The sequence below is a fragment of the Toxotes jaculatrix genome, chromosome 13 (genome assembly GCF_017976425.1).
Source record: "Toxotes jaculatrix isolate fToxJac2 chromosome 13, fToxJac2.pri, whole genome shotgun sequence".
NCBI classification, from domain to species: Eukaryota; Metazoa; Chordata; class Actinopteri; family Toxotidae; genus Toxotes; species Toxotes jaculatrix.
The window spans coordinates 9709143-9731590 of NC_054406.1; the positions used below are offsets into that span (position 1 = coordinate 9709143).

The 22448-nt window shown below is 40.0% G+C and overlaps 3 protein-coding genes across 3 annotated transcripts; 1 reads left to right on the forward strand and 2 right to left on the reverse strand.

The window, feature by feature from the left end:
• Positions 1–163: 163 nt before the first annotated feature.
• On the reverse strand, positions 164–9629 carry spag1a (sperm associated antigen 1a). Its single transcript, XM_041052551.1, has 8 exons — positions 9234–9629; positions 7868–7967; positions 6420–6572; positions 5581–5738; positions 3509–3650; positions 2571–2697; positions 2296–2430; positions 164–1770 (listed from the first exon to the last, which is right to left on the reverse strand). Exons 1-8 carry the CDS (start codon positions 9589–9591, stop codon positions 1765–1767), a joined length of 1179 nt encoding a protein of 392 aa, XP_040908485.1. The 5' UTR covers positions 9592–9629; the 3' UTR covers positions 164–1764.
• A 2131-nt stretch (positions 9630–11760) lies between these two features.
• On the reverse strand, positions 11761–13361 carry polr2k (RNA polymerase II, I and III subunit K). Its single transcript, XM_041053196.1, has 4 exons — positions 13270–13361; positions 12989–13056; positions 12253–12345; positions 11761–11977 (listed from the first exon to the last, which is right to left on the reverse strand). Exons 2-4 carry the CDS (start codon positions 13047–13049, stop codon positions 11955–11957), a joined length of 177 nt encoding a protein of 58 aa, XP_040909130.1. The 5' UTR covers positions 13050–13056; positions 13270–13361; the 3' UTR covers positions 11761–11954.
• A 267-nt stretch (positions 13362–13628) lies between these two features.
• Positions 13629–21572, forward strand: stk3 (serine/threonine kinase 3 (STE20 homolog, yeast)). The gene is made up of 11 exons (XM_041053195.1): positions 13629–13782; positions 14983–15063; positions 15263–15391; positions 15635–15749; positions 16312–16476; positions 16648–16815; positions 16932–17069; positions 17224–17349; positions 17439–17640; positions 17927–18120; positions 18327–21572. The coding sequence occupies exons 1-11, from the start codon at positions 13760–13762 to the stop codon at positions 18483–18485; spliced, it is 1500 nt and encodes a 499-aa protein (XP_040909129.1). The 5' UTR covers positions 13629–13759; the 3' UTR covers positions 18486–21572.
• The last annotated feature ends 876 nt before the right edge of the window (positions 21573–22448 follow it).

Here is a 22448-nt window from a genome sequence, read left to right on the forward strand (position 1 = left end):
AAGCATTCACATTACAGTTTATTATTTACATTTGCATTCAGACTATTTACATACAGTACATGCTTTTACATTCCAAGCAGCAAGACAATGTCTGGAGTAATTAAGCCTCATATCAAGTGTTTTCACTTAGGTGAATTTTTTATGCTTTTATTTTGACAACAGAAGAAGGAAAAAAAAAACAAGAAAAGGAGATAAAACAGGGATATATGATGGACAACAAACATTTTAATACTTTAAAGTACAATTGAAAAGCTGTGGCACATTGTTCTATACATTTACATTTTCTGTCTGTGTCACAGAGGGGTATTTAAAATGTGTAAGGTGCTGCATATTCAAAAGAAACACAAACCTGCTCTCCCACACAGGTGATTTTAATTCCAGTTAATTAGCCCCCTGCTCAGGTTGAAACTTGGAGGAGCTGTATGCTTGTATGCTGACCTGAACTCTAATCAGGTAAAAGAAGTGAAAACACCTGTGTAAGTGAACCTGCATCAGGGCTTTTAAAATGTCAGGGTACATTCTAAGTGTAACTGGTAGAGTTGCTGTTCATTTGACTAAAGTGATGATGTTCTGCTTGTATGTTTAGCCATTTGACCTGATCATTTTTGAACTGTGTCTTATTTTGTGGGAGGAACACCAGGCTGAGGATTGGCTACTTGACCTCCAGGACACTCTTCATCTCAACTGGTGATTTTCAGCCAATTGAAGTAGAAGAAGGAGAAATGTGATGAAGTTAATTTTATCCAGACTGGGTGAGAAATGGCTAATTGACCTGTAACGCTAACTTCAGTAGCTGGATACTTATCTAAAACCAGTGAAGCAACAACCTCGTGATTAACAATGACTGAGCTCAGAATTTATTTTATTCTATGGTAAATCATTATTTTAACATGTTGAATTCTATTTAGGTTACAGCATCTCACTTCAGTCTAGAGGCCTAAAACATAGACAGAGTTCTACAGACTAGAAGAGCTTATTAAACAGCGGTGTTGTCACAGATTAGATGGAAATCTGCAATGTTTTTCTCTTATAAAGCAAAAACCAACACTGTATAAGGATGATGATGATAATTGAGAGAGAGTTGTTGGCTTGTCTTCTTATATTAGCAGCAGCTGTAATGATTAAGTGTAAACACTGATTATATTTCTTGTACATTAGCTGGAAATGGTGAAATCCTAGATACATAGGGAATGTACCAGATAATGACCTACTGACCTTGCTTGATCTTTCTGGGCCTTCCCTTCATGAACTCAGTGAATTATTTTGGAATCAAACTCAACATCTTTAAAACAAATCAAAGTAAAACTTCTAATCTTGGCATATTTCATCCTAACTGGTAGAAATCTCAATAAGGCACACATTGTTCACTCTTTTTTTCCCCATTTTACTTCAACAAATAACAGTGCTCGGCATCCTGGTACATGAATCTGTATATACAGTATATTACATCATATTGTTAATGTTTTGTAGTGCAAGCAGGTCAAGTACCTTGACATTAGCCTTTTTAAACAAAGCTGCCCATTATGTAAGGTTGTGCACTCGGGAGTTATGGAGTGGTTTGCACTCGTTGCAGATGGTGCAGAGCTCAAAAACTGGTCGTCCAAGGAGCCCGTCCTAGGAGTTAATGCCAGTAATTTCAGTTTTTACAGGTCATACTTACTCAGGTTGATGGATTTAAGTCTCTCTTCTCCAGAAGTGCTACAATACAGTACGAGTCCACACCTGTTTCATTCCTCTGCTTCTATATCGATCCACAAAGAGCCATCAAACCTGTAGGACATCGGCATAAGTTAGCCTCTTGGTGGTCTTGTTTGTTCTATTTTTGCACAAGTGTGAGTTTCTATGTAATGTACTTTCCACCTTCAGTGGAATGAGCTGCAGTATCATAAACACAAGAATTTCCCCAACAGCCAACATTAAAATAAAGAAATGCAAACCACGCCTATGTAGTGCCTATTAAAAGTATTCACCCCCTTGGATATTTCCCCCTTTTATTGCTTTTATAAATGGAATCATGATCAGTAAGTGACTGCATATTTATGTAATCACTTATTTTACAATATATATTTTTAATTAATTGAAAGAAATGTAGAAATCTGTTTTCACTTTGACATTAAAGAGTTTTTTTTGTAAATTCTTGTCAAAAAAGCCAAATTATACTGACCACGATCCATTTATAAAAGCAATAAAAGGGGTGGTGAATATTTTTTTATAGGCACGTATCAATGTATCAAGTGTGCGGTGAACGTGAAGAGGTATGTGTGTGTGTTTTTTGTGTGCATATAAATCTCTTACCTTTGAGTGTGCAGCGTTGTCCAGCAGGCTCTGTCTCAGCAAGCTGGTCACCACTTCAAGCTCCTGTTCGGCCTCCCGAACGTTTGGGTCCAGCTGGAGGACTTCTTGGAGGTCACTGGTGGCTGACAGATAGTCCTAATTTTGGGGTCATATGCCAATATAGACACACATAGAAGAAGAAATTTAGAGATAATTAGACTCAAAACCTTTCTAATCCAACATCTCTCTCTCTCTCAAAAAAAAAAAAAAAAAAAGAACAAATCAGTGACAGGCACCTGTAAACCTTTGTATGCCAGTGCTCGTCTGTAGAAGGCTTTCTTGTTCCCCGGCTCCAGTTGCAGAGCAGAGTCACAGTCCTGTTTGGCCTCTTTAAAGCGATTCAGTTTCAAGTGGCAAATGGCTCTGGAGGAGAGTGAAGAAGAAGAAAGGAGTCAAAAGGTGTCAACATGTCAGGATTCTGCTATTTGTAATTACATTAAGAACCAAACTACTAAATATATAATACTAAATATGCTCCAATACACTTGTAACACCCAAAACACCTTCTACCTGTCACACACTGATACATCTTTGTTTTATTTATATGGTTCTCTATTATTAATGCTCCAATCTGCAAACTCATCAGCTTCCCTTTATTTGCAGAAATTGAAGGAAATCTGTAACAACTGCAGGAAGACCAGACTCCTATGGATATAACAAAGGCTTAAACTGTCCAACACAGTAGGTTTTTATAGTTTTAAGATCCACGACCTGCTGAATCCTGCTTGAATGTGACATTTAAAACTACATCCGCTTCTCAATTTCACATTAAGCCATAAAACAAGATACATTTAACTTCTCATTGTCCAGGAGTTAGCCAGTTAGAAAATGTGTTATTAAAACTGATAAAAGCTTCCCTCATCCTCACAAGCAAGAATACATTTGAGTTTAGCCACAATGATAACAGACAGACTGGAGCTGACACCTGGATGATCATGTGGTGCCCTCTACTGTTTTATTTCAGAAATATCATTGTTACACCCTAAGCTTTGGGACAGTCTGTGTGTCTGTAACATAACGAATGTGTGAACATGTAATGTCGTGAAAATGTACAATCTGGAGCTGTAGCTGCTGTTAAGTTGGTTATATAAACGCTTAGTATCATTTAGCTTGGTAGCAACATCCATGTGCAAGTCAGGTTTCAAGTTGCACACTAGGATTGTTTCATGCATACCTGTTTGTGTAGAGAGCACATTCGTCAGGTTTTATGGTGAGACATTCACTGTACTTCTCCAGAGCCTCTTGGAAGTGGCCTGTCTTGACCAGATCATTGCCTTTCTGTTTCAGTAAAATAAACTGGGCTTCTTTTCTTCTGGCTGTCGACAGAAAAATGTAATTTCACCCAAAATTCAATGCTGAAACAGGTGATAGACAATGTAGTGACATTACAGCTGTTAAGAAAACACTCAATATCCTTTTGATTGGTCAACACAAATGGCAATACAGTTTAACAAGATTTCACGAGGAGTTCATTTTCTCAATTAGAGGCTATGGATATGTTACACATGTCAGACTGTCTTCAATGTGTTTGTCTTTAAAGAAGCCTCTCGCTTCAGTTCAGCACACAAACGCTTTCAGGAGTGATGGATAAATCCATCAGTCTATCAGCAGCAGTCTGAATGGGCCAGAGGGGATGGGTCAACTCCTGCTTACAGAGCTCTCCACTGTGCTGAGAAAGCCACTACGTCTAATGACTCGGGGAAAACACACACACACACACAGGCCAATAAACCAAAGACATACACAGACACACACACACACATACATAATCCCGTCCTGGCCTTTATCAAATGACCTAATTATTAAGTCTAAATTATTTATTATGTGCAACAAGCCAACTGACTCAACAAGGCGTCAAGGTAACACTTATCATGCTCATGAATGCAAAAAGGTTATTCTTCCTCTGGCTGAGAGGACAGTAAAAACACCAAGTCTTTGGTCAGACTTTCTATTCCAAAAATTTCTTCATAACCCATGGATGGATTCCAGTTCATTCACCACTCCAAATGTTAAAAATCAATCAATCATAGTCAGTCTTACCATAGTTTGCCTGTTTATGGACAGTGAAAATAAAACCATACACTAATAAAACGATGCACTAGTGGGATGTCAAATATTTGGCGGCAGAATAAGCCCTCTGCTTTGGAGCAATAGGAAGCAAGAACAGTTACAAGCATCATGAGAACCATATAATTTTTAATTTCAACATCAACAATAGCTCAACCACAGTTTAGTACTCAGTTATGTAAAGCTATTTAAAGTACAATGCTCTCTTGCATCAGCTTTGCACTGGAGAGTGGCAGTGTAAATGAATTATAAACATCCAACCAAGAAACATTTAGAGTTTTATCACTGTTTTAGGAAATAGCTTATTAGATAGACTATTGTTTTATGCTGTTTTTATCTATGGATTTATTTTGTGGGTAATTATTTCCTGTGTTCTGGTAATCCTCATTAGTTTATTAGGATGGAAGTACTGTCCACTTGACTCACTATCTGTCTCCTCAGCAACAGCAGTGTGCTATTCTGAGATTAGCACTGTTCCATGTGCCATAGTTATTAAGTGTTCATGTGTATATATGTGTGTCTGTATATGTTCTGTCTTTTATCAGTGTAAGATTTTAATCTTGTATTTGGAATTTTTATGTTGGTGAATATAAATAGAACAATATCTTTGCTAGTGTGTATATATCTGTTTTTTTTTTATAGCTACATACTACACTGCATATAATTAAATATATTTGAATGTATGATACATGTGGAGACTTCTGGTTTGTGTGAGCAGGAGCAGCCTACAGGAAACCTGACCTGGATTGTTCCATTACAGCAGCACTACAGTCTGTGTAGATCGCCTTCTCCTCTGCATTATTGATTGATAGTCCACCCAGACACACACATATACACACATACACACACACACACACACACACACACACACACCATCTCTCAGCAGGAGAGTCCCTGACCGACTTCTGCTGCAGCTGCATTACGATTCCATAATTCAAGGTTATCATTTCAAATTTGAACAATCACTAGTCATTTGACAATCTTTGAAAAGACAAACTATTTTGTCCAGGTAAGAAGACATGTCGCTAACACATTAACACGTTTTATGTCAAAGCAAGACAACGTGTGTCCTAACTGGATGCCTCTTTTTGAAAACCATGTGTGCTGGTGAATGATTTACGGGAAAACTAGGAGGTCATACACCCTTTGTGCGTGTTTATATTTAAAATACACACTCACCGTCCTCCTGTGCAGCCCTGGCAGCTCGGGCCTGGGCCAGCTCGATGCTGACTGGTTTCTGTCTGTGCTGCTGCTGGACAGACAGAGGGACAACAGGGATTTCTGGAAGCTTGTCCCTCCAATCAGGCCCATCCTGCTCGATCAGCATCTTGGTGATCCTGGCGGAAGACACAGAGAGTGGGCGAATGGGCAGGTGCAGAAACATCATGGGACTGAACATGCTGTCCTAACCCAGGGCTACAGTACTGTGGTGGCACACTGTACAGACTAAGTGGCAACCATCAATACAATAATGACATAGCAGACTGTCCCATATTTAGCCAGGCCTTCATGCCCTCCTGGGTGGCATCCTCCAGAACTGTGATGCATGTTTTTTTGCATCCACTCTGTGGTATAGACTACACTACAGCAGTTGAGTTCAGGAGGAAATTCAGGAAACAGATGGCAAGCACTGCCAGACTTACCTGTGGGTCCATTTTGACATTCATATTGTGCAGAGAAGCATTATTTAAATCCAAAGAACCAGTCAAGATAACAAGATTTTCAAAGATACAGAATATGTCCTTCTAAACTTTGGTGAAAAGTGTAAAAAATTATAATGTACACAACAGATGAGTATCTCTGTTTAGCCCAGTGGAGGCAAAGGCGATGTCTTAGGTTTGAATATTTCACTCAACATAAATATTATATAGCTGAACTAAAAATGAAAATGTGCTGTAAGCTGATACAGAATGTGGAATTATCATAGGATCTGGAAAAAGCCATTTCTGATTGAACTCTGAAACTGCAAACACATGAGGGCAGCTATAATCTCATATGTTTAGCTGAGTTGAGCTGACCTGTGGACGCTGTCGTGAGCCGCTTGCACCCCGGTGTCCATCTGCAGGACAGTCTTATAATCCACATACGCCTTTCTGTAGCGCTCCAGTGACTCATAGGCTATAGCTCTGCGTAACAGGGGCTTCAAGGAGTAGGGCTGCAGCTCCAAAGCCCTAAGAGGATCAGACAGACGCACAGACAGGGGAACAAACACTCTACACCTGCACACTGTCACAGAAGTAATAGGGCTGATCTGAAGCTCTCCATTCATAAACATGTGAGGGAGTGTTTGTTTCAGACAGACAGATTTCTGCAGCCTCCTGAGCCACCAATGAAAAACAAACTCAGTGCACCCAAAACTGCTGTTCCTTGGATGAGCTCTATTTATAACTCTATAAAAGAGTTTGTGGAAAAGCTGAGCAATCTACTGTCTGAGTGAGTAGCTGTGTGCTAAGCTCCGGTCTGTGACAAGCACATTGAGGGCACTGTGCACTAATTACAAAGCAAATATCACTTTGCTCCAGGCACAATAACAGTCTCCTGTCTGCTATGGAGGCTGTGTATGGAAAAGTATATTTTCATTCATATTAAGTATTCTCTATTCTATTCTGCTCTCGTGAGGATGAAGTGGTGTGAATAATGAGTTCAAATAAACAGCAGTGTCCACATGATGATCACCCAGGACAGTGTAATCATTATGATATCCTGTAAACAATTATCCCTTAACCCTCATAAACTATGTTAATAGTTTATAAGGGTTAATTACACGTAAACTTTAAACTGAATAAAAAGTGAAAAAAAAACTACAAGATTTGATGGGACTCTGAATCTGTCTGCCTCCAAAAGTAACCAAACCAGCAACACAGTGAACTAAATTAATTTCAACACTTTTCCTTCACTTCTGAACGTAAACACGGTAATTACTGCCAGTACACCTCATACAAATTCAGCTGCTGAAATTTTTAAAATGTAGCTTATGCTCGAAAGGCTAGCACCTTTCATTTTGAGCCAAGGAGAAATGCACATCATTTTAAAGTCAGTTTAAAGGTGTTGGGGAATACTATAGCATATATTAAATAAGCTGTATAAAGCCTTTTGCAGCGCCAGACAGAGCTGCATGAAATCTGATAACGTGTAGGTTGGGGTTGAAGACTACTAAGTTTGAAAATGAAAAAACTCTGTTGGTGTGTAGTGAGAGAGAAGTGAGCTAATCAGCCCTCTGTGGCCTGCTCCTCATCTCTGCTTGTGGCTAACTGCTCAAGACTACATTAGCTGCTACCAACATAACACACTCAAAGCTTTGATCCAACTACTGGCAGTCCAGCTGCATTGTGGATAATATAGGTTTTGACAGAAACTACACTGAAGTGGATATAAACATAGAGTAAAGCAAATAAAATGTCTCCACGTGAACACATACAGCCATAAACACGGATGCAAACAGACACATCTGACACTGATCACATACTTGTTGCAGTCCTGTATGCAGTCAGTGCTGTTTCCATCCTTCAGGTAACAGGCTGCTCTGTTGGAGTAGAGAATACACAGGTCTTCTGGACTATCAATGCCTGCAGGGGAACAACCATAACCACTCATCTGAAATACCACACACTGAAAGAACACTCCAGTCATCTTTGATTGCAGTATAAAACACACTCAGTGATACACTTTTGCTCTTGTGAAAATAACATGATATGCTCAGCGATTTGGACCAAGTGCTCCAGACTTAAGAGGATTCAAGACAACACAAACTGTCCAATTTAAAGTTATAAGACTTAGAGATGCTGAGGGGGTGATTGGTGGACAGCTGAATGGATACGTTAGCAGTCCCTCTGGTCGAGTAATTTATCCTCTGTCTTTTCTCTTCTGAGGCTCCACTGCAGTTTCACAGCTCCAAGCAGAGCATCATTCATTGCACGCTGCTTCGAAACCCAAAAACTAATATCAGAAGTGCTCATACCCCTCTACAGTGGTAATCTCTCTCCTATATTAAAAAAAACAGACATCATCACACATTGTTGTCGGTGACTTTCAAAGCATCCTTCTGTTGAGTCTGCTATGATAATAAGTGTAATTGTTTTAAGTGTGTCTCCCGTGCTGCAGAAAAAGCTCTGACTCTTGCCAGCTATGAGAGTAAAAGTTGGCTGAGTGCTGTTAAAGTTGCATCATGACATTCAATCCTACCTAACAGCCCCATGCACCAGCACATGACTCCTATCTACGGACAGTAGTACTGTCCTGTGCCAGCACGCTGCTGCACTCACAAATCATCAGTGACGCCTCGTGTCTCAGACACTGTTTGTGAATGTTAGTCTAAAAAATTGTGATTACCAGCTCTCCACACAGACAGATGACGGATCTGAAAAGTGACCTGCACTCTTACTGTACTTCAATTATAATGTGGGATGGAGAGCACGTGCATGGCAAGCATTGGCATAATGCATTCATAACTGACATGGGATACTGCGGATTATGGAGCCAAATGACACTGAGTCAACTTTTATCTGATTCTCTTACAAGGCCTAATACACAGATGTTAGAAGCGGCTTTTTGTCTGTCACTGTGCCAGCCATCTGTTGTTGTTTCTACATTAGTCACTTTTGTCCATCAGATGTGGCTTTTGAAAACTCACCTTCATCAAAAACAAAGTAGAATTTAGTATTTATACTGCATGAATAAAGCAAATTGTGTTTCTTTTATCATAAATGCCTGAGGGTAAAATATGTTTTGTAACCTAAATTTGTAACCAACAGATGTGTTTCTCTTTGAATGAAATTTTGTTTTAGAGGTAATCACTCTAGGAAAATCAAACACACTGTTCATATCTCCCCCACCTGCTTCAGCGCATCCATCAATGGCCTGGGTGTACTTCTCCAAGGCGTCTCCAAACTGGCCATGTTTGAAGAGGTGGTTTCCCTCATTCTTGAGTCGAGCCAGGTGAGGAGGAAGGGCACCAGCAGGGGCGTCCAAGTAACTTGTGTCTACTGCAGGGCTGTCCTGCTCCTCTTGTCCACCAGCAGGGCTCTTTTCCCTCTGTGTGCCATTGGCTACTCCCTTCTCTGGAGCTCTCTGAGAGGGGGGCTTTTCCATGTTGCCTCCACACCGGCTCCTTGCCCCAATCCCTGATGCAGCCTGATCCGGTCTAGCTCCCCCTCCTCCGCTGCCCGAGGGTTTCTCCTGCGTGTTCCCCATAGCTGCACTCCCTCTGCAGTGTGTTCAAACTCTTCCTGCCTCCCTGCCTCTCCCTCTCTTGGAGCTGCAGCTACATCTGTGCCTGGTTGGGGATTTCTGCTAGACACGCCCCCTGGATGAGATGTCAGAAGTGACGACACAGAGGGGGGAAGTGCCACAGCGGTGCAGTGCTGCAGTAGGACAGCTCTGATGGGAGAGCCTTAGATTAGTTTTCACAGAAATTTTCCCATGGTGGCTGGAGACACATGCAGGAATTCAGATTCATCTCAAAAAACTGAATGAAAAAACAGTCAAATACAAATACACTACACTGTAAAACAGATTAAGAACAGCCATGTCAAAGAACATGAAAATAACTCACTAAATAGCTAAATAACTCACATTTTTATGATTTATTGTTTCATGCTGTTTCATTGTCATTGGTCAAGTCAAAGTATTAAATATTTGCTCTTTACAACTCCATAAAACAAGAATGCTTTTCTAATTTTTCATTCATAATAAATTAAGTTTTTTTGACTGTGTTCACTGAGGACATTTTGATATGTAACAGTACCAAAAGCACAGCTGTGAATAATAAAATTAATTAGCTGCTTCGGTTTCAGGGTCCTGGTATTGTAAGCAGGCTCACTGTCACACTGTCATGCCTTAAGGGAAACTTTAACAGGACAGAGCATCCTTAATGATATTAGAAGCACCTGTGCTTTTCCTTGTGACCAAATCATGGGTATATGAGCTGCGCCATCTTGGATTTTAGTGGGAATGTACTCTCCATATTTGGCGGAGAGGCGGTTACTCTACGGGTCAGCCGGCCGAGAACCCGCCCACTTAGCTCGGAGCAACCGAGCTAGCCCAAGGCTAATCAGCTAGGCTAACAAGCTAAGCGGCAGCTACATCCACTCGAATGACCGCGACACAGAGCATACAACAGAGATCATAATGTTGCTACTGTGTTTTAAACATGACTGTTTCAGATAGAGAGGTTTTAGGTCAAGCTGCAGGGTTTGGTGGAGTTGTGGGGGGAAATTTATTTCTAGCCTAAACAATCATTATTATTGACGATAACGATCAAAATAATGCTAATAATATTAAAATGTTTAATATTTAATATTTACCGGCTTTCACCGCTGCCTCCACCCACTATCCACTTACAGTTACAGCAGCACACAAACAACAGCAGCCGCTTACTGACGGAGCTACTCTGTCCATGCAATGTCGGACTTTTTAAAACACAAAAATGAGACGAAATAAAATTGTAGCCTAGTATTCCCGCAATAAACGGACTCTGAGAGCACGGAACACACCGCAGCAGCGTTCCTAACATTAGCGGCTCCGGTCCTCTATCTGTATCAGCAGCGACCATAAATCGGCAATTAAGTCATAAGCCAGCGGCAAAATATGCTAATACATGCTAATTAGCGTAAACATCCAGGTAAAATAGTGAGAAATTTACTTACCGAAAAAACTGCAACACAGACTCCATCGACGGTCGGTTAGTGCCTTCTACATTACAACAAGCCATATTGTCACAAAAACCTATCCGAACATTGGCAAACAAACACGGACACTGCAGCCACTGTCAACCGCTGGAGGCCGGAAGCCTCTGGATGTAGCCGCCTAGCCTAGCCGATGCTTTAGCAAAGAGCTAACTGCCAGTGTCTGTCTATGAGGCTGTCACTCAGCGTAGCCACGCCATAATTTATATAGGAATTTTAAGCCCAAATAACACTAAAACGGTTGTGGTACAAAAAACTTTCTATCAATAGAGACCAAAAACTTTAATGGCTGTAAATATGTTTTTTTAGGCTGTAAAGTTGGCTATTTTAACGTTATCACTTCTGGAGCCAGACCCCAGCGGCAGCCGAGGAACTGCAGTTTTTTGAACGCGGAAGTGATCCTCACTGCTGAAACCTACAACTATCCCCTTGCTCATAAGGCAGTTGTATTGAACCACTGTGCCGAAGTGTGGTTTGGTCACTGACGTTTGAAGCACTTGAGTGACATTCGAAGCAGGTGAGTGCTTCGGACATACCATGGTATAATCTGTATTTGCACCAGTCCTGTGTGAAAATGACATCGGTCTGTATTTGCAGAGCACATCTTATTAATGTACCAGACATGAATATAATATGATAATGAATAAAAAAAAACAAACAATGAAAACAACTGAGGTCAGTGTAAGTCATTTTTTAATAAACCAAAACTTTCATTCATCACTTAGGGCAAAAAAAGCACAGTTTATATGGAAAATGGTTTTAACCATAATTCACAAATCAGGAATCAGGCCTGAATGTCTATTTATTTACATGCTCATACACTACAAAAATAGTACACAACAACACTCAGAACAGCTGTTCTCTTCTTCTTCATCTGGCATCAAAAACAACCACTGAAATCAAACAGTCAAGGAAATGTATAGGTGTTATAGTGCTCAGTTCATACATTTGATTGATATAATAATCAAAAAATCCCTTTTCAACCAAATGTTTTCCCTTTTTAATACAATCCCACGGGGTTAGTCAGTAAAATAATGTTCTGTATTTTCAGGTTGGAGTCAGTCTGAAATCAGTTATTTCAATAATTGTTAATACTGGAAACCAACCTCAACCTAAGTTCACTGCATTGTTTCACTCTCACACACATGCACCGACATCTAAAGGATACATCTCTTTGTTCTCTTCTTGTACATGATCCTGTAGCCGCACTCTCTGCATCGGATTGGATCACGGGCCTTAATTTCATTTTCTGTGTGACATTCTGCAATTAAAGACATTAAGAATGTTACAGAAAATAAATTATTAAATAAAGACATTTGTAGATCTTTGTTAAATGATGAGACAGTCAAAAGAAAATTAATCTGCAACTCTTCTATACACTATGGTATAGTGGTATAATAATATGGTATAATTCTTGCATTTGCTAACTTTGTCTCAACCGTGTGAAAAAGAAAGCAAGATGAACTACTTTATTCATCTCTGCTTTGATTATTCAGTGATAATTATATGCCCTGCATTCTCTATCTCTGGTTTATATTAAATTGTGGCTTCTTGTTATCCAGTGTGGTCTGGGCAGAGTTGTCTGCATGACACAACAACGAATCTTAATTCACATTAGATCCTATATGGATCTAAAGGAACTCAGTTAATACACTTAGGAACCAATAGTGCTTGCAAAGAGTAGCAGAGATCTGGCCATAACTGTAATGGTACTGATGGATCAGTTCTTCTAGAACAGTAGTTAATCATTTTATAGTATAATGTGAGAGAAACACCCAAAACAGAAGTAGCTGTAGAATAAGAACAGTGAGGGTAGATGCATTAGAGTACGCCTGACAGTATGACTAGCACAAGTAACGAATGCAGTAGCTGTAACTTTAACACAAGTTAAAGCATAAATGTACCTCCACATATGTAGATCATAGGCTGCTGCTTGGGTGGTTGCAAATCTTTCTGTGTATCCATTTTGATCCTTTAAGATAGAGAGAAGCGTCAATATCACCACATCTGTATGGTTACCGCATGCTAACACTGAAACAGCATGGTGGCACCGACAGGATTAGCCTAAACCGTAAAAGAGGTGGACGTAGTGAAGCGCAAAGGCCTTTAAGAAATCTCAAAATGTAGTGTGTATATTGTAAATATGAAACACACAAAAGAAACAGACTTAAAATATACATCTCACCGTTTTAAGACTCCAGCCGTTAGCTGTTTACCTCTCTTTTCATCTCACACACTGCTGCCCATGCGCACATGCGTACAACCGTCCAATCCACCTCAAAGCAAAGTGGATTGTGATTGGTCAGAAGATGCTCCGTCATACTTGGCATATTTTTGCTTATTTTTGACTGACAACGCTACAACAATATCAATATAAGACAAATTCAGCTGTATGCTGTAGTCATTAAGATGTATTTATTGTAGATTTTTCACGGGTTCTAGGCTGTAGAGACAGGAGCTATGGTGTTAATGTTTTGCACTCCGGCACAATAGAGGACGCTGTGGTAAAATTGTGTCCCCAAACGGGCGATCATCTGATAGACACTCAGCTGGCCCTTAACTAGTTTTTGACAACAGCGACTCTGTCGACAATGTTCATATTGTGACTGTTGGCCCCAAAACTGACGTAACTTACCACTAGTCCGTTACCTTTTTATTCTCTGAAGCTGTACATCATGGAGCCGTCTGCGCCCAAAAGGTTTGTGTACATTCGACTGGTTTAAAACGTGGTTTCAAGCTATTGACTAGTGAGCTAAACGGCTAATGTAGGCGGTAGCTGCCCATTAGCGGGGTAGCTGATGCTAACTTGGTTAGCTTTACCGGGTTTCTCTCAAACTTTATTTTGAGTTAAGACGAATTAAGCGTTTTAAATATTACTCTTGACCAAAACCACAAGCAATATGTTAAACCCTCTGGTGGATTTCTGTCCTTTCTCGTGTTTGGGTAACTGTTAATGAGTTCTTTTTAGTGAGCAGTTTGAGCTGTGTTTTTATGTGGACGTGAAATATAAATTAATGAATTATTGGATGGATGAGCATCCCTGGTAACCGTTCAGTTAATTGGTCTCGTTGTATACACTGGTTGTACACGGGTTGTCTGTGAACTAAACACCACAGGACCTGGTTTCACTAAAGAGGAAATAAAAGATGACTGATATTGTATCAATAACAGGGTATATCTTAAATTTTGTTGTACCTGATTTGAAAGTCTACAGTTACATTTTACAGTCTGTAGTTACAGTGATATAAAACAGAGAAGTAAACCCTCCCATTTCAGGTATTTAACATTTTTAATAATTGACTTAAATGGACTGAGACTGTTAATCCAGACGTTTATCAGTAGATAATGAATCATTATCAATTTTAATAATCAAATAATTGTTTAAGTAAATTATCCAGCTTTTCAAATATTCCTCTTTTATATTTTATATCATTGTCAACTGAATATCTTCTGGTTTTGAACATTTGAGGAGTCATCTTGGACTCCGTCATCTTGTGGTGGACATTTTCACTGTTTTCCAACACTTTATGAATAAAATGTTTAACCAGGAAAGTTATTTGCAGGTTAAGCCATCCCTACTTAAAAGAGAAAACAGTTTCCAAAATTTTCGAAATTGGTGATTAGCTTTCTATTGATGAAACGTTTCAGCACTATAAGATATAACATTTCTGACTGTTCTATGTACAATAAGTACTTCCGCTGGCTTGCCATTTATCCACATGGTTACTTTATTTAACCTCTGAGTCCTGATCACCACCCAGTCCTCACATAATAACAAATAACAATGAAGTATTTGGTGAAAATCTGCAAAGACTTGGTAAAATCCCCTCCTAGTATTATTTTCACAGTAGTTCCACTATTATACTGAGATTACAATTGATCTGTTTTATGTTTACAGCAAGCTGAAAAAGCTGAGTGAAGACAGTCTGACTAAACAGCCAGAGGAAGTGTTTGATGTTCTAGAGAAACTTGGTGAAGGGTAAGAAGTTTTTGACATGACTAGTCTCCATTTCGACATGTTTGCCTTTGACTGAAAATATTTTGAATCTATCACACACAACAGTCTGTACCTTTTAAGATTGACCCCATTTGTTGTGTCATACGTGAATTTGTTAAGATTGTCAACTATAAAATCCACTCTGGACATATTGGGACTTAGGTTTTGTGTCTGTGTTTAGTTCCTATGGCAGCGTGTTCAAAGCCATCCATAAAGAGTCAGGCCAGGTGGTGGCCATAAAGCAGGTTCCTGTGGAATCTGACCTGCAGGAGATCATCAAGGAGATTTCCATCATGCAACAGTGTGACAGGTAGGATTATATTGCAGATTTCCCCAGGTCTCTACATTTACTACATAGATGAGATTAAAACTTAAGAAAAAATAGTTCACTATGCTCTGTGATTGATTTAACAGGGGTACCAGTTTCTATTGGAGTCTGTACAGCTATCTGTTTCTGTTGTCTTGATCTTTGAGAGTTTTCTCACTTCTGCTCTTTTCTATTGAAATGAAACCTTCTCTTTTGACAACCACTCTGTTTTGCGTTTCCTCCTAGCCCTTATGTAGTGAAGTACTATGGCAGCTACTTCAAGAACACAGACCTGTGGATTGTCATGGAGTACTGTGGAGCCGGGTCGGTCTCTGACATCATCAGACTGCGCAACAAGACGGTGGGTATTTAAAGAGGGTAGAAACTGCCCTGTGATATTTTCTGGGGTATTTTTTTAGACTGAGCAGATAAAGTTATTTATATAATATGCCCTTAACTGTTTAAAAGTTACATACTTATTTTCTGAGGTCGTCTATTGATGTAACACTGACATTAACAAAATATTTCTTACTAATATTATGGTGAGAAAACCAATGTGTCCTCATGACTATTTTTGCAGACAGGAGCATGGTTTTTCTGTATTTATTACCAAACTACGTCTGTTGTTTTTTTAACACTAGTGCAAATAAAAAAGCAGCTAGGAGAGATTGTTGTGGAGGTGCTTATTTATAGACACTCAGATAACAAAGTTCAATTAATTTAATTCACAAAGCACAACTATTGCTGTGCCTTGTCCATGACTTAACATGCAAAATTAATGATTGCATAAAAAACAAATTTTGGAAACTGTTTTATCATTTAAGTAGGGCCAGGTTAATGTGCAGAGGTTATATGTTCTTATTTCTTTATTTGCTCTTGGATCTTATCTCATCCCTGTGTTTTCTTTTCCCCTCCCACCTCAGCTGACGGAGGATGAGATTGCTACCATCCTGAAGTCCACACTGAAGGGTCTTGAATATCTCCACTTCATGAGAAAGATCCATCGGGACATCAAGGCAGGAAACATCCTTCTCAACACTGAGGGACATGCCAAACTGGCAGATTTCGGAGTAGCTGGGCAACTTACGGTAACATTATAATTGATGTTTGAGGGTTTGTTGCAGTGACCGCAAAGTGAATGCTCTCATTATTTTGTCTTTCACTTGGAATATTTAATCCTCCACTAATTTTGTGAATCCATATGAAGTGATTTAAAACAGTGCTTAATAATGACACGGGTGTATATTTTCTCTCTAAAGGATACTATGGCAAAGAGAAACACTGTGATCGGTACTCCATTCTGGATGGCCCCAGAGGTGATCCAGGAGATCGGCTACAACTGTGTGGCTGACATCTGGTCTTTGGGCATCACTTCTATAGAGATGGCAGAAGGAAAACCTCCCTATGCTGATATCCATCCCATGAGGGTGAGTGCACAGAGTGTTTATTGAAGAGATGGCTACTCACCCACTTTGCTCTAAGCAAAATTTCTTTTTGGTTACTCTACCTGACTCTGTTTTGTTTCCTGCCTGTGTTCCACCAGGCTATCTTCATGATCCCCACCAACCCTCCCCCAACATTCAGAAAGCCTGAACTTTGGTCAGACGAATTCACAGACTTTGTCAAAAAGTGTCTGGTCAAGAATCCAGAGCAGAGAGCGACCGCCACCCAGCTTCTACAGGTTGGAGAAAAGAGAGAGAGAGATATAAACATTTAAGAGCAGAACATATAAGCTTAGGTGTACACACTCAAATGCTTGATGCTGTAGAAACACACAAAAAAGCACAATATACTGCACGCAACTAATGTTTTGTTTTCCTCTGTTGAACATTCAGCACCCATTCATCAGCCAGGCCAAGCCGGTTACAATTTTGAGAGACCTGATAACTGAGGCCATGGAGATGAAAGCCAAAAGGCAGCAGGAGCAGCAGAGAGAGCTGGAGGAGGAGGACGACAACTCTGTATGTTTGCTGAGACGTTGTTCCAGTCAAAGTGACCGCCAGACAGCTGTATGTTAAGGCTATATGTCTAATTGTCTTCTGTCACCCAGGAGGAGGAGACTGAGGTGGACTCTCACACGATGGTGAAGTCGGGCTCAGAGGGTGCAGGGACCATGCGGGCCACCAGCACCATGAGCGACGGAGCGCAGACCATGATCGAACACAGCAGCACCATGCTGGAGTCAGACCTGGGCACTATGGTCATCAACAGTGATGATGAGGAGGAGGAGGAAGACCATGGATCTATGAGGAGTGAGCACACACGTTGTTAACCTAATTATAAGGGATTAAGTGTTCGTAGAAGAGAGAAGGGAAAGGAGGGAGCCCTTTAAAACAAAAACAGAGTGAACACTAAAGAAAGGAGATATTTAAAAGGGGTTGTTGTAATTAGATTGACACTCTGGGATATTTAAGGAGGATAAGCATTTACATTACATAGAACCCAGATGTAATATATCCGAGTTTCCCAGTTGTAATTATGACTTGAATGCTGCCTTGAAGGCTGCGTAAAGGTCGGTACTCTTCTCTTCCTTCACAGGGCACGCCACCCCCCAGCAGCCGATACGTCCATCCTTCATGGACTATTTTGACAAGCAGGACTCCAATAAGGCATCCCAGCAGCAGGAGAACTACAACCACAACCAGCCGCAGGAGCAGCCTGGCTACCACATCCAGTCCAAGAACGCCTTCCCTGACAACTGGAAGGTGCCTCAGGACGGAGACTTTGACTTTGTGAGTAACATCTTCCATAAGCCTGTGATGGTACTGCTGCAATGAATGGGGTTATTCATGGGGGAATTTATTATACGTCAGAGCTTCAGTGGTAAAAAATAGCAAAACAGAAGCAGTCCTTACAGTATCATCCACAACAAGACACTGAATGTGACTCATCTCTTTCCTATCGCTGTTTGTCTTTGTATTTATGTGCCATCACCCAGTTGAAGAACCTAGACTTTGAGGAGTTACAGATGCGACTGAGTGCGTTGGATCCCATGATGGAGCGGGAGATCGAGGAGCTCAGGCAGCGTTACACTGCCAAGAGGCAGCCCATCCTGGATGCAATGGATGCGAAGAAGAGACGACAGCAGAACTTCTAAGGGATCCTTTCTGTCGCCTTTCTGGGTTTCTCAAAGCCACTACTACCACAAAACTTAGGTCCTACTGACTCAGAGGAACTAGGATAACGTTATTGTGTTTGTTGGAAACCAACTGCTGTTCTGACTGAGTGCTAACTTGCCTCTGACTGAAGAGAGGTGCCTGTTTTCCTGGGTGACATCCATTTTGGCTCTTGGAATCCACACTGACAAGCCTTTTTTCTACGCTATGTCTAGAGGCTGTTACTTCATTTTAAGTCCTAAATTTGTTTCTGCTGTTCCTGTAAAATTGCTTCTCCACAGAGACTGCAGCCAAAGAGAGAACAGAACCTTGGTGATTACACATCTGAAAGTACCAAAATTAATTTCCCCTTTTCCAAATGAAATTCCTTTTGATGTCACATAAAACCCCCTTCTGGGAATCACCATCAAAACACAAGGAAGGACATCTACCATGACAATGAGGCCAATGTTTCACCTAGCTTCTGGCAGCAGCAGGGGGTTATAAGCCGTGTGGTCAATGACAAGTGGTCTTTTTGACCTCAGACTTTTCTACTTTGACTGTAAATATAAAATAGAGCTTAGTTTGGAAATACCTGCAACAAAAAAGCTGTGGAGGTTTGTCCATGACCAAAGACAATCAGAGGGAACCAACAGTTCAGTTGAGAATGCCTTAAAAATATTTGAAACCTGGTTTTCAAAAATAAGCAATGTCGTAAATCAACCAAGTCTTCGGATGGTTAATGCACCCTCACTTGGTGGTTGATGAGTCGGACTGTGGCAAGCTGCAAATGTTTGTTAGAATGGACAGACGTGACAGAAATCATTCAGACGGTGAAGAGTTCATCATGCATGTTTTCAAACGATTGTGGACCAGGAAATTCTAAACTTATTTCACTAGTCTTTATTATCATTTACTTAAGTATTTTTTGTTTTCAAATTTGATGTTCTGGGCTTCTTCATACATCTGACATGCTGTCTCTGTTGACAGATGCCATGCATCTTAGTGCCTCATAACACACCTGTCCCAGTTCTGCATCCCTCTCTGAGCACACACTCACCCACTCCTCCCTGAATTTAAAATCAACAAATTAATCCACTTTTTTCTTTTTAATGCAAGTGTTTTCACAGAAATTCATTCCCAAATGGAAAATAATGTTTATAATGATTTCCATACAAGCAAAAGCATTCCTAAATATTGTATGACTTTTATTTTAATTTCTCTGGGGTCTTAAAAACCTTGTACGACTTTCTGAAACAATTTAAACCAGATGCTGAGCCGTAACAAGTCAGGGCTCAGTGAAGAAAGTAGCCAGGCATGACTTGCCATATTAAACGTTTATGGCTGTAGTTCGCCTCAGGAGATAAAAGACTCAAGTGACTGACTGATACTATTTACTTACATAAAACAGAGCCGCTGCATCAGCCACACATCTACTGTCTGATTTTCAGACTTTAGATAATTATTTTCTATCGCATTACGATCTCTTTTCAGTAAATTTATCTGCAGCTTGTATATCTATATATATAAATGTATGTTTCAGCATTATGAGTGTTTTTGCTTTCCATTTCCTGACATTTACAGTGAAGGAATGAATGAAGATATACTGTTAGTCCAGGCTTTGTGCTCTGTGTGTGTGTTGTTGTGACACAAGCCCATTTTTTAACAGCTAAAACTATTCACACAAAACTGTTCAGTGCAGTGTTTGATCGAGTGGTGTGAAATTGCTCTTCCTTTATGAAAGTGAATGTCAAAGGATAGTTAAGTGTTTCTGTGTTGAAGGTAACCTGTGCCAGTATTGGCATAACAAGAAGTTTTAGTACAGAAATGCATACGATATCTTTGCAATAACTGAGAAACTAATTAAAAAACAAGGTGCAAGGGAGCATTGACATATCCAAGCACGTATCTTGGTCACAGTTCTTAAATAACCAAATTCCAAGGGACTGTATCAAAAATTGTTATGTTGTCTGTTTATCCTTAAAAACAAAAATCCATATGTGCTGTTACCAGATTTTCCTCAGCTCTCAAATATTGATATCAGTATCAGCCTCAAAAATCCAATTGGAGGCTGTGGTTCACAGTTTTGAATGTTGAATTTAAAAGCCCTTACTAACAAACCAATGTTCTCATCATGAAGGAAACACAAACTGCTCTGTTGTGGCTGTTTAGTTTTGTGTTTGATTATTTTTGATTTGTCAAATGTGCTAATAACGACCCTTTGAATGAACTCAGACTGTCCTTATACTGAACACACGTACAGTATGTCTGCAGGTTGCTGTTACATATGAATGTTAATATGCAGTCTGGATAGTGTGGTTCAGCCCCATATTTACTGCATATTACAGGACATTTTAATAATACAATAATCTGTTACATTATCTTCTTGTGTGTCTCATCTGATGAACGATGTGGCCAAAATGAGCTGACATTTTAAACTCATGAATCCAAATTTCAATCAGTACTGTCTCAGCTTCAGAATGATCATGTTTGTTTGTTTTATTTTTCTGTCTTTCACAGAAATCGTTAACATTCTTGCCATGAATTGTTTTCAGAGATGAAAGTCTGCAGTGCATTGGCAACTTACATACAAGCATTCACGCTATAATGTTTAACCTTCTTTCTGTGACACTGGTTCAAATATAGAAGCTAATTTGGCTGTTAATAGCTTTTTGCCCTTCGTCAAACATATTTGGCTCGATTTCTGCGTGTTAGACTATGCATGTTTATAATTATGTTTGCTCTGTAGTGGAATGCTCTTATATTAACTGCACAGGTAAGAGTATTGTTAATATGGAAGATGGGTTATTTTCAGCTTTTAATAAAAACTGCTCTTTACAATTAAAAAAAAAATTAGAATTATGACTTTGGAATCGGCCATATTATGTACAGTTATCAGAAATTGCTTTTTGATATATAGCTATATGATTTTGTCTTCATTTATTTCTTCTATATAATGATGTGAGGGTGTAGGGTGGAATGTAAGCATTTATGTTTGAACCCCTTAATTTATTATCTTTGTTTGTAATACTTTATAAAGTTTTGAAAAGGTGCAAGAAATAATAAAAGTTACTTATAGTTAACCTAAACTGCAGTGGAATGCCTTTCATCTTATCTCTGACTTCACACATGGAGACCTTTGAGTTGGACTCTATTAGATAAGAAACAAGGGGGGAGTTGTAGGTCTCAGCAGTGAGGATCACTTCCGCGTTCAAAAAGCTGCAGTTCCTCGGCTGCCGCTGGGGGCGGGCTCCAGAAGTGAGCAATTTTTTGTACCACAACAGTTTTAGTGTTATTTAGGCTTTAAATTCTTACATAAATTAGTGCGTGGCTACGTTGAGTGACAGTCCCATAGACAGGCACTGGCAGTTAGCTCTTTGCTAAAGCATCGGCTAGGCTAGGCGGCTACATCCAGAGGCCTCCGGCTACCTCCAGCGGTTGACTGGCTGCAGTGTCCGCGTTTGTTTGCCAATGTTCGGAAAGGTTTTTGTGACAATATGGCTTGTTGTAGTGTAGACTGCACTAACCGACCGTCGAAAGAGTCTGTGTTGCAGTTTTTTCGGTAAGTAAATTTCTCACTATTTTACCTGGATGTTTGCGCTAATTAGCATGTATTAGCATATTTTGCCGCAGGCATATGACTTAATTGCCGATTAATGGTCGCTGCTGGTACAGCTAGAGGACCGGAGCAGCCAATGTTAGCAACCTTGTTGCGGTGTTTTCCGTGCTCTCAGAGTCCGTTTATTGCGGGAATTCTAGGCTGCAATTTTATTTCGTCTCATTTTTGTGTTTTAAAAAGTCCGACATAGCATGGACAGAGCAGCTCCGTCAGTAAGCGGCTGCTGTTGATTTTGTGTTGCTGTAACTGTAAATGGATAGTGGGTGGAGGCAGCGGTGAAAGCCAGTAAATATTAAATATTGCTCTGAGCTAAGTGGCCGGGCTCTTGGCCGGCTGACTCCTGACC